Source organism: Psammomys obesus, unplaced genomic scaffold (assembly GCF_907164565.1).
Source record: "Psammomys obesus unplaced genomic scaffold, mPsaObe1.curated_primary_1811, whole genome shotgun sequence".
Lineage (NCBI taxonomy): Eukaryota > Metazoa > Chordata > Mammalia > Rodentia > Muridae > Psammomys > Psammomys obesus.
In genome coordinates, this window is record NW_026589137.1 from 1,493,969 (window position 1) to 1,507,095 (window position 13,127).

The 13,127-nt window shown below is 37.6% G+C and overlaps 1 protein-coding gene across 2 annotated transcripts in view; it reads right to left on the minus strand.

The window, feature by feature from the left end:
- Wdr44 (WD repeat domain 44) overlaps positions 1–13,127 on the minus strand; it is a 111,183-nt gene that overhangs the window by 54,662 nt on the left and 43,394 nt on the right. For both annotated transcript variants that reach the window (XM_055604987.1, XM_055604988.1), the window contains 2 exons: positions 5,017–5,091; positions 647–1,280 (listed from right to left, as the gene is read on the minus strand). In XM_055604987.1, the coding sequence (XP_055460962.1) occupies positions 647–1,280; positions 5,017–5,091 (709 nt within the window). The remainder of the gene's footprint in view (positions 1–646; positions 1,281–5,016; positions 5,092–13,127) is intronic.

Consider the following 13,127-nt stretch of genomic DNA (forward strand, 5'->3'; position numbering starts at 1 on the left):
ACACACACACACACACACACACACACACACACACACACACACACACAAACACAGAAGGACTTTTAACCTTAATTCTTGAAATAAGCCCTTGAGAATAATGGCTTTTATCATTCTTGTTTTCTTTATTGAAAAACAGTGGTTTAAATGAATTATTTAACTTCTTCAAGACCAGTTTATACATTCAAAAATCTAGGATTTAAATTTAGACTGCATGTCTTCCAGTCTCATTTTTCTTTCCACCTTTGCCACAACAATTCTTAGAGGGAAAAAGATGTGAAAGTCAGGAGTCTGCAAAAATATTCAATAATTATTGTAGTTTATGACCAACATAACACTTTTCATCTTTTTTCAACCTACTCACGAAGTAATTTATAAAAACCAGCTATCAGTATGTTTTGTTTTTTTTCTTTAGCAGAAACTGAAACAAAAGCCGAAAAGTTAGCTGAGAATCATAGCAAATGTCTATGCTTGAGGGTAGAAGCAGAAGAATCTCCACAAGATCAAGGCTAGCCCAGTCAACACAGAAATTTCATGCTAGACTGGGTGATAAAAGAATCCTGTCTTACCTCTCTCCAACCCAAGGTAGAAACATTAAGGTTTCAACTCTCATCTTTCCCAACCCACCTATTTCTCAATTAATACTTGCCATCCAGATCAGGTGTTTTAAGAGCCTCAAATTCCAGTTCACTTTTCTTTTTTCTTGGAGGTGGTGCAGGCCGTGAGGGAGGTGGGGGTCTAGGAGGCGGGAAATTGGTTGGAGGGGGAGGACGTGCAGGAACAGCCTTCTTTGTACTGGCTACTATATCAGGTTCTGGAGTAAGGTGCCTTGGAGGTTTGGCAGGAGCCACTTCTTCTGCAGCAGCAAAATCTTTAGTAGATAAAGAGTCTGAGGATGCAGGATCTAGAACATCACTTTCTTTGATTTCCATTGCTTCCTTGCTCAATATTTCAGTTTCCAGTTCAGAAACATCAAGCTGCTCAGCTGAACTTACTTCATTTAAATGAACGGTTTCAGCTACTGTCTTCTCACAGGTGTCATCAGAAGTAAAACGTTTTTGTGTTTCTAAATCACTTCCTTCAGACACATTCTGACTGTCTGCCTTTTCGTGATCTTGTAGTTCATGCTCTATGGCCAATAGTCCAGGTATGTTATTCAAGTCTGTTCCAGCCACAGAAGGATCAGCTGTAGCCTGATCAGATAGTCCTTTTTCTTTAGAATCCAAAGAGTCATCTTCCAATTGTAGTACTTTTTGACGTTCCTCAACAATACTTTCAATTATCTAATGAAAGGTTAAAAAGCAGTTTTTAAAATAAGGAAACTATTTAAAATAACAAAATAATAGCTAATTCAGTATATGGCAGGCAGTGTCTGTAACACTTCTTTGATTTACATGGACCAAGTGATTTGTCCAATGCTTTAGAACTAGTCAGCAATAAAAGTAGCATAAACCCTGGAAGTTTGCTTCTAGAATCTATACTCTTAAACAAAGCAATAAAGAATGTGTTAATATAGTCATAAAACTTCAGTCAACCTTGTGAGATGAAGTCATATATCTTCTCATGAAGATTCCCAAATCTCAAGAGTTCATTTACATAGTTCTGCCAAAGCAGCTACAACAACTCCCAGCTGTCTCTAGTTAACAAAATCCACCAGGATAAAAATTTGATTTGTTTCATTCTGAACTCAAGACTATATCAGAAATGTGAGCAAATGCAAAGAGATGAACATGTTGAATCAACTATGAAGAAGGCTTCAGTCCTGAGACTGAGGGCAGATGTATGAAAAGAACTCAGCCATCTAGCCCGCATTGATCCTACTTCCTCTATTTCTTATCTCTAAGTGAAAAATACACATACACACTCTATATATTCAAGCAATATTTATTAGAAACTGTATTTTCTACCCAGTCTTGTCATTACTAACATACTAAATTTCCTGATCTACTTATCCTTCTACCCTGTCAAGCCTGTATAATTCCTTCTTTCTTACTTCCCCGGCTCCAGTAAGTTAATAGAGTATGTCACACACCTATGCAGGTCAGCTTTTTCACATTTCCATACCACTAGAACTGGTTATTTCTGCTGTTCAGTAAGAATTACCTTGATTTCCCAAAATACTGTAAATAATAGTTTTCTCTATCTTAAAAAATTTAGTACTAGAAATTACTACATTGTTACCACATGTAATATTATCTAAGGTTCAAAATGTTTATCATATTAGATGTTTAATCAGCATTGATGAGTTTAGTGGTAACAAGAGTCATAAAAAATGTGTATGAAATGAATAAATGGGATCATTGTGAAAGAGGGAGTGGAAAGAGTATAAGAGCAAGAGGCAGTAAATGAGTACAAGGAAACTAACTTCAGCATACAGCAGGGCAACTGAACTATGAACTCACAGTGGTTGTAGTATCATGCATAAGACCTGTGCAAGTTCAAGCCAGCCAAATCCTAGTTTGAAGACAATGGTAGGTGAAAAGCTCCACTTCTATCACAGAAACTACTGGCAATTGGCAACTATGTGAAGAGGGAGATCAGCTTTCTCTATGAGTGTGACCCCTGGTAAGCTGACTGTGCTCCAGTGGAAGACTGCACTTCCAAGAATATATGGGCAATTAGGAATAGTGCTACCTCACAATACAGCTATATCATTCATAGGCATATACACAAAAGGTGCCCCACAATTCAGTAAGGATATTTGCTCAACTATGTTCATAGAAGCTTTATTTGCAATAGTACCCTTTTTGAGCAGACTTAAATAAAGTATGTCATCATTTGGTCTGTTTCTTTCTTTATTTAAACAGGAAACAGAGAAATACAGAAATCAAAGGTGGAAATGAGTCCCCTCTACAAGTATTGAGACAAGATGTATCTAAAAATATCTTTGGTATTAACTATAGACAGAATAAATTATAAGTAGGAAACTGACTTTTTAAGGGAGAAATAAAAAACTGGGGTGGTAGTGAACACCTATAACCATAAAGCAGGAGGAAGAGAAATATGGCAAAAAAAGAACAAGTTTTAGCAATAAAAATGGCTAAATACAATCTAATACGTTTAGCAGAAGCATATCAATGATATGAAGGACATATAAACATGGTAAGAATAAAATTCCTGCTGGGTAGTAGTGGTGCACATCTTTAATCCCAGCACTTGGGAGGCAGAGGTAGGTGGATCTCTGTGCGTTTGAGGTCCGCCGGTCTATAGGGTGTGTTCCAGGACAGACAGGGCTACACAGACTAACTGTCTCAAACATACACATAGACACAGACACATATAGACACACACACAGAGGAGGAGGTGGAGAAAGAATAAAATGTAAAATTTAAAATTCTATCTGCAAATGAGAACAAAATACATGTATGCAACTGTCTGAGAACCAAGAAGTAATCATTAAAAAAAATCAGAAATTGTTCCATTGTAGAATTTTGAGTTTTTAACCTCTTCTCAACAGTTCCATTTCTGTTCTATATGCTAAGACAAAAGAGCATCTTTTCTCCCTAAAGGGGTTTTTCTCTTTTATATATATATATATATATTTATATAAAAGTATGATGTTATATTTATAAATTTTATAAGGGTAGAGCAGCAGTTCTCTACTGACAGTAAATTTGCTTCAAATACATCGCAGAAATGTGGTGATTTAGAGACTTTTTCGTTTGTCATGACTAAAGGATGGTAAGAAATACTATTGGTGTCCAGATATGTAGATGAGTTTTAGAATGTACACGATAGTGGTGGCTACCTTTCACAACAATGAATATGACGAATGCTACTGTTGGAGACACTCTAAGGTAGAGAATGAGCTATTTTGCTAGACTCTAGAAACTTCCTGGCTAGAACAGTGCCCATGGCCGGAAAAACACTTAAAACTTGTATAAGTTAATGAATACAAATATCTTTTCCTTTGGAATTTATGCTGCTACCAAAAATAGCCCATTTTAACAAGGCTTATTTTTTTTTAAAGACTGTGTGTATGTGTGCTCTCTATGCAGAGTCTGGATAAGGAAAGCCCACATCTTCCTCCATTACTCTCTACCATATTCCTTTGAGACAGGATTTGCCACTGAACCGGAAGTTTGCCTTTTGGCTTGCAGGCCAGAAAGATCAACTGAGATCAACCTGTGTCAATCCCTGCACTTCCAAACATATGACATGTGGTCATAGCCAGCATTTTTTACATATAGGTTCTAGGGATTTGAACTCAGGTCCTCATGCTTAAACAGCAAGTAGAGTAGCAGTTCTCCATTGAGAAGAGTTGTGCTTTTGCCACTGATATATCTCCCCAACCCTAAAATATGCATTTAGTCTCTTCATGTGAACTAACTTCTAGAGCTTACAAAACTGATTATTTAAAAGGTATTAAGGACACTATTAGCATAAGGTCGTCCTGGTACCTCTGACTCCTAAAGATACCATAATATGCCACAATGAGCCTTTCAGTATCTGCAACTTCTTTTTTGTTGTTGCTATTCTGACATAGAGTCTCACTGTATACCCCTGGCTGTCCTGGAACTTGCCTCTAACTCCCAAGTGCTGGGATTAAAGGTATGCACAACTATGTCCTGCTCAGCATCTATAACTTTTAATAGTAAACTCAACATTAGGGAAGCATAAACCAGTAATCACAACCATATTTTACTGTTGGTGTTATTGTTTTGATATTTTGGAGACAGAATCTCTCTCTGTATCCCTTGCTGACCGGGAACTCACTATGGAGATCACAGAGATTAACCTTACCCTGCCTACCAAGGGCTGAGACTAAAGGTCTATGCCATAGCACTTAGCAGCCATATTAAATAAACAAACAACTGTTTCAATGATAAATTGCCAAGTAGATGATAACATGACTTCTAAAAAGCCAATGTTGCTTGCACCATAAAGCTGACAGATGCAGAAACATTTATAAAAGAATTAGTATCTACAGAACAGTATGTTCAAACAGTACAGAAAATATTCTAAATATATAAATTTTATGTCCTCTGTAAAATAAAGTATACATTATACTTTTCCCACCTTTTTAGATATATCTTGTCGCAATTCTTGTACAGGGGACTCATTTCCAGCTTTGTTTTCTGTATTCTCTGTTTCCTATTTAAAGAAAGAAACAGACCAAATGATGACATACTTTAAGTTTGCTCAAAAAGGGTGCAAAAGGAAAAAATATAGCATTAATAAAGCAAAGACATAAGAACGAACTTCAAAAGTAAAAGAATAAAATAATAATACTAAACACAGCAAAGAAAGATAGAAGATACCCACAGGTAATATGCCAATTATAACATGGTGATTTGCAGAAAAGAAAAATCAAATCATAAAATTTGTAATATTTCACTTTTAAATATGGAAATTGGAGCCTAACTTTTAGCAAGAAAGATTTATTTGTTTGTGGGTTGTTTTGTGTGTTTTTTTTTTTTTTTTGAAACAGGGTTTTTCTGTGTAGCCTTGGTTGTCCTGGAACTCATCAGGCTGGCCTCAAATTCACAGACATCTACCTGCCTCTGCCTCCCAAGTACTGGGAATAAAGGCATGCACCGCCACTGCCTGGCTGAAGATTTATTTTCATTTTATGTGTATGAGTGTTCTGCCTGCATGTATGTATGTACACCAAACAGATGCCTACAGAGGCCAGAATATACTGGATCCCATAGAACTGTAGCTGCAAGACAGTTATGAGCTGCCATGTGGATACTGGGAACCAAACTTGGGTCTTCTGAAAGAGCAGCAAGTGTTCTTAACTTTGCTGAATCTCTCTAGGCCCCAGAGCTTATCTCTTCTTCTTTTTAATATTATTATTATTTACAATTTATTCACTTTGTATCCCAGTTGTAGCCCCCTCACTCATCTCCTTCTGGTCCCACTGTCTCTCCCTCTTCCTCCTCTATCCCTCTTCCCTCGTCCACTGATAGTTGAAATCCTCCTCCCCTACAGTCTGACCCTAGCCTATCAGGTCTCATCAGGACTGCCTGGATTCTCTTCTGCTGTGGGCTGGCTAGGTCACCCCACCAGGGAGAAGTGATCAAGGAGCAGGCAATCAAGTTCATATCAAATACCATTTCTTCTCTTACTAGGGAACCCACATGGAGTCTGAGATGTCTATGGGTTAAGTCTCTGAAGAAAGAAATTGAAGAAGATATCAGAAGGTGAAAAGATCTCCCATGCTCATGGATCTGTAGGGATTAACATATTAAAAGTGGCCATCCGACCAAAAGCAATCTACAGATGCAATACAATTCTCACCAAAATACCAACACAATTCTTTACAGACCTTGAAAGAAAAATTCTCAACTTCATATGGAAGAACAAGAAACCCAGAATAGCTAAAACAATCTTCTACAATAAAAGATCTCCTGGAGGCATCTCCATTCCTGATCTCAAGCTGTACTATAAAGCAACAGTAATAAAAACTGCAGTGTTGACATAGAAACTGGCTGGTGGATAAAAAAAATTGAATTGAAGACCCAGAAATAAACCCACACATCTTTAGACACCTGAGTTTTGACAAAGAAATCCTGTTCTTTTTAACATTAAAAAAATAACAGAGGGCTGGTGAGATGTCTCAGAGAGTAAAAGTGTTTGTCGTAAGACTAACAATCTGAGTTCAGTCCCTGGAACACAAAGAGTGGATGGAATGAACCAACTGCAAGTTGTCCTCTGATCTCCACAGTTGAACCTTAGCATACATATACCCCGATATAATAATTTTTAACTTAAATTTTAATAGATAATATGAAATTTGGAATATATTAGTAGCTGGAAAGCATTAAGGATCAAAAACAAACAACACACAGAACCACAGTATTGAAAAACCAAATAATAATAATAATTATTATTATTATAATGATAACTATTATTATTTCCTGGGGCTGGAGATATGGCTGTGATTAAGTGCACTGGCTGCTCTTCCAGACCACACAGATTCAATTCCTAGAACATATATGGTAGTTCACAACACCAGTTTATGACTCCAGTTTCAGGGGAATGTATGCTATTTTCTTTCCTCTGCACCAAACATGCATACAGTTCACAGACACAAATAAAAACACAACACCTACAAAAACTAAATAAACAGATATTAAAAATACAGTAAAATCTTGACACAAAAAGGACATTATGAGAATATTTAAAATTCTTTATGCTTTAGATAAGATTAAACCAAAACTTAAAATTTTCTAAAACACTAAAAGATGAAAAACATTAAACCCACCAAATATATGTATACATATATATATATATATATATATATATATATATGAGGTTAGAAAAGTAGACATGAACTACATTATTACTATAAAAATTGGAGTAAGATAATTCAGTCATGTATTTGCAAATATCAGCATGATCTTCTTTTCAATCTTGGTTTTTATGTTTATTATAAAACAAAGATATACATAATTTATATTTATACATATAAATTTATAAATGAATGAAGTACAGTGATTGGGATGATTTTAGTGCTACTACTGATATAAAAGAAAATTAATTCATAAAAGAAAGTTGCTAAAATAACTTTCACAGACAAGTGATAGAAGGCAAATAACATATATATATATATCCCATGTATACATATACATTTACATATATATGTATTAAGATGGCACTTATACAAGCATCAAGATTATTTGTTTAATTTAAAATATTTTTATTGATTAGAGTTTATTCTCTTTGTATCCCACCTGTAGCTCTCACCCTCCCTCTATCCCACCCATAACCCTCAACCAGTAAACTGATAGGGGAGGATTTCTTCCCCTTTCTTCTGATCATAGTCTATCAGGTTTCATCAGGAGTGGTTGCATTGTCTTCCTTTGTGGCCTGGTAAGGCTGAACCCCCCCCCCAAGGGGGAGGTGATCAAAGAGCAGGACAATCAGTTCATATCAGAGACAGTCTCTGTTCCCATTAGTAGGGGATCAATTGGACACGAAACTGCCATGGGCTACATCTGTGCAGGGGTTCTAGGTTATTTCCATGAATGGTCACTGGTTGGAGTATCAGTCTCAAAAAAGACCCCTATGCCCAGATTTTTTGGTTCTGTTGCACTCCTTGTGGAGCTCTTATCCTTTCCAGGTATAATTACTTCCTAATTCTTTCATAAGTTTCCCTGCACTCTGCTGAAAGTTTGGCTATAGGTCTCAGCACCTGCTGTGATAGCCTGCACGGTAGAGATTTTCAGAGGCCCTCGGTGGTAAGCTCCTGTCCTGTTCCCTGTTTTCTCTCTATTTTGATATCCATCCTCTTTGCCTTTCTGAATGAGGACTGAGCATCTTACCGAGGCATTGAATACCTGGGATGAAGCCTGCTTGGTGATAGTGGATGATATCTTTAATGTGTTCCTGTATTCGGTTTGCAAGTATTTTGTTGAGTATTTTTGCATCAATGTTCATAAGGGAGATTGGCCTAAAAATCTCTTTCTTTGTTGGGTCTTTGTGAGGTTTAGGTTCCAAGATGACTGTGGCTTCACAGAATGAGTTTGGTAGTGTTCCTTCTGTTTCTACTTTGTGGAATTGTTTGAAGAGTATTGGTGTTAGCTCTTCCTTGAAGGTCTGGTAGAATTCTGCGCTGAAGCCATCTGGCCCTGGGCTTTTTTGGGATGGGAGCCTTTTGATGACAGCTTCTAATTCTTTAGGGGATATAGGACTATTTAATTGATTTACCTGGTCTTGATTCAGCTTTGCCAAGCTGAATCAATAAAGAAAATTGTTAATTTCATTTAGATTTTCAGATTTTGTGGAGTATAGGCTTTTGAAGTAAGGCCTAATGATTGTTTGGATTTCCTCAGTGTCTGTAGTTATGTCCCCCTTTCCATTTCTTATTTTGTTTCTTTGTATAGTGTCTCTCTGACTTTTAGTTTGGCTGAGGGTTTATCTATCTTGTTGATTTTCTCAAAGAACCAGCTCTTGGTTTCAGTGATTCTTTGAATTGTTTTATTTGTTTCGAATTCATTGATTTCAGCCCAGAGTTTGATAATTTCCAGCCGTCTACTCCTCTTGCTTGTATCTGCTTCTTTTGTTCCTAGGGCTTTTAGGTGAGCCATTAAGTTGCTTGAATGAGCTGTCTCGAATTTCTTCTTGAAGGCACTATGTGACATGAAATTTCCTCTTAGCACTGCTTTCTTTGTGTCCCATAAGTTTGGGTATATTGTACCCTCATTTTCATTGAATTCAATGAAGTCTTTGATTTCTTTCCTTATTTCTTCCCTGACCCAGCCGTCATTTAGTAGTGAGTTGTTCAGTTTCCGTGTGTGTGTAGGCTTTTTGCTATTTCTGTTGTTGGGTCCATGGGTAGTTAGATAGCATACAAGCGATTATTTTAATCTTCTTGCTTATGTTGAGGCTTGCTTTGTGTTCAATTATATGGTCTATTTTAGAGAAAGTTCCATGAGGTGCTGAGAAGAAGGTAAATTCTTTTGTGTTTGGGTGAAAGTTTCTGTCTATGTCTGTTAGGACCATTTTATTCATGACCTCTGTCAGAGTCATTTTTTTTGTGTGTAATTTCTGTTTTGTTGACCTGTCCTTTGTTGAGAGTGGGTTGTTGAAGTTTCCTACTATTAGTGGGGATCTATGTGTTTTCAGTTTTATTAATGTTTCTTTTACAAATGTAGGTGACCTTGTATTTGGGGCATAGATGTTCAGGATTGTGATGTCTTCCTGGTGGAATTTTCTCTTGATGAGTATGAAGTGTCCTTCCCCATTTCTTTTTATTAATTTTGGTTGAAAGCTTATTTTATTAGATATTAGAATGGCTACTCCTGCTTGCTTCTTGGGTCCATTTGCTTGAAAAACTGTCTTCCAGCCCTTTACTCTCAGGTAAAGCCCATCTTTGTGACTTAGGCATGTTTCTTGTATGCAACAGATTGTTGGGTATTGTTTACACGTCCATTCTGTTAGTCTTTGTCTTTATATTGGAGAATTGAGTCCACTGATGTTGGGAGAGATTAATGACCAGTGGCAGTTAGATCCTTTCATTTTGATGTTGGCTGTGGTAGTGTTCGTGTTTGGCTGTAGTGAGGTCATTTATTTCTTGTGTTTTCCTGAGAATAGTTAGTTTTCTTGGGTTTTATTTTTCCTTCTAGTATCTTCTGTAATGCTGGATTTGTGTGTAGGTATTGTTGGAATTTGTTTTGTCGCTGAATATCTTGTTTTCTCCATCTATGATGACTAACAGTTTTGCTGGGTATATTAGTCTGGGATGACATCTGTGTTCTCTTAGGATCTGCATGATATCTGTCCAGGCTCTTCTGGCTTTCATAGTCTCTGTTGAATAGTCAGGTGTGATTCTGATGGGTTTGCCATTATAGGTTAGTTGGCCTTTTTCCTTTGCAGCTCTTAGTATTTTTTCTTTGTTCTGTATACTTACTGTTTTGATTATTATGTGGTGGGAGGATTTTCTTCCGGGTCTAATTTATTAGGTGTTCTGTAGGCTTCTTGTAGGCTTATATGCCTCTCTTATAAATTGGGGAAATTTTCTTCTATGATTTTTTTGAAAATGTTTTCTGGGCTTTAGAAACAGGAATCTTCTTTTTCCTCTATTCCTATTAATTTCAGGTTTTGTCTCTTCATGTTGTCTTGATTTTCTTGGATAATTTGTCAGGAATTATTTAGATTTATTATTTCCTTTGATGGATACATTGATTTCTTCCATCGCATCCTCCACACCTGAGATTTTTCTTCCGTCTCTTGTAGTCTGTTGGTTATGCTTATCTCTGTAGTTCCTCTTTTCATTCCTAAGTTTGTCCTCTCCGTTTTTTTCCATTTGCGTTTTCTTTAAATTTTCTAATTCTATCTTCAGATCTTGCACCGTTTTGTTTTCCTTCATTTGTTTGACTGTATTTTCCTGTTTTTGCTTCAATACCTTCACCTGTTTCTTTGAACATTTCTCTCTTTATTTCTTTCAGTGACTTAAATATTTCCTCTCTGAAGGCCACAAACAGTTTTGCTGCATCTTCCTGTATTTCTTTACGCATGGCCATAATTTGTTTGACTATATCTTCCACTATTTCTTTATGCATTTTATTTGTTTCCTCCATTATCCTCTTCATAAGCATAGATGAAAGGTCATCTTCTTTTATTTAATTCATGTTGGGGTGTCCAGGGATACTTGCCCCTGGATAACTGGATTCTGGAGATGCCATATTGCTTTGCCTTTCGTTGGTTGTGCATTTACACTGGCTTTTGACATCTGTCTGTCTCAGGTGTTGGCTGTTAATTTTTGGTGCCTTCTGGAATCCTGGGGTTGGGAGAATCCCGTTGGCAGGGTTCTGAAGGAGGTCTACAGTTCTGTCTTGGATGGGGAGTAGAACTCGCAGGCACAGGCATGTGGTTCCATCTTGTTGTCGACTGGGCGCCTGGGTGCCTGCAAAATCCTGGGAACTTTCCTGAGAACTTTTCAGTGGGGGGCTGTCAGCTGAGTGCTCTCAGGTCAGATCTGCTTTTCTTCTCCCTGTGGGGTTTCTACCTGATAGAGAAACTCAGTCTCTGGTGCCCTGGGGCCCTCAGTTCTGTCTGGGATGGTGAATTAGGCATGCTGGCAGGACTCTGTGCTTGTGGCTAAGCTCCCCACTCTGGGCTGGTGGCTTACATGCCTGCTGGACTCGGGTCCTTTTCCAGGGATTGTTTTGGTGACCTAAGGTCAGTCCCAATCGCTTCCAGCACTATGGGGGTTTCTCTCGACTGGAAATCCCAGTGTCCTGTGTTGTGGGCCCATAGTTCTATCTGGGAAGGTGATCAGAGTATGCCAGCGTGTGGCTCTGGGCTGGTAACCAATCGCCTGGTGGGACCCTGGAAACTCTTCCATCATTTAGTTGTATGACCTGAAACAGATTTAATCCCACAACGTGGGATTTCCTCTCACCTGGGAAACACAATTGCTGGAGTTTTAGGACCCAGAGTTCCATCTGCTGATCACTGTGCAGATCCTGCAGTATTGCTGGCCAGAAAGACTGTCCTCCCGTTGTTGCCACCTTAGATCTCACCCCTCAAGATTATTTTTATTAGCAAGAATTCCATAATGAAATTTCGCCAAAGATTATTGCTGACTAGAATAATTGAGTCAATATTCTACTGAAATGTTTTATAGCCTTGCAATGTTTTCTCTATATTTCTATCACAAATTTGTTTCTTGGGACTTATCTTCAATATTTAGAGAATACTGCAGATACTATTAATTTTATTAGAGAATCTGACAGAGGATCATTTATTACCCCCACAGAATCTTAAATATCAGTTTAAATCTAAACTCTCTTATAGTCCATAAGGACCTAACATGATATGGCCTCTTCCTGCACACTTGATATCTCAGAAACTTCTCATCACCACCCTCAATATCTACAGTTCAATGTACCCTTGCTATTAGGGTACAAGTGACATTTTTTTTATTGAGGCCTTGTCTGGCCATTATTTTTAAAACACATTTATTATATATATGTATGTATGTATCTGTCTGTTATGGAGAAACAGAGCAAACTGGAACAGGAAGATTAAATAGAAGGAGGTTGTAAGAGACAGAGGCAGAGAATATGGTGAGAGACAACTAACACTAAAGGCCATTTGAAGGGTTATATAGAAACTACTACAAAGAAACTTCTTAAACAGTGCCCCAACTAGGTACCATTTGACACCAAGTGAAATCACCAGTTCCAGGAATGGACTATATCTACGTTAATCATTGGTCAAAGGGGGCCCAAACATCTCTGGATATTGCCAAAGCTATTGGTTGCTCTCCACAATGGTAATGAAGATAACACTTACATACCTCATTGAACACATAGAAATCAAGCTGGTGCGTAACCAGAGCCTTCACCACTACTGTTACTTTAGATACTCTGCACACTACCAGAAGAAAGGTAATCACCTACAAACCCTGCATTCTACAATGGTGACTTGCCTGCAAGATATGCTGCAAAATAGTGGCACAAATATAGGAGTAACCAACTACTCTCCGAGTGTGTTTTAAGAATCAACTCATGAGATGGAAACCATGCCTAACTTTGCTCAGATGACCATGACTGGGCCTAAACAAAAACCAAATGCTAAAGAAACATAGCAATAAGGTGACACCTAATGTCATTCTTTTATACTCATATATCAGTGCCTCTCTCAGCCATCAGAGAAGTTTCTGCTTGTAGTAGATG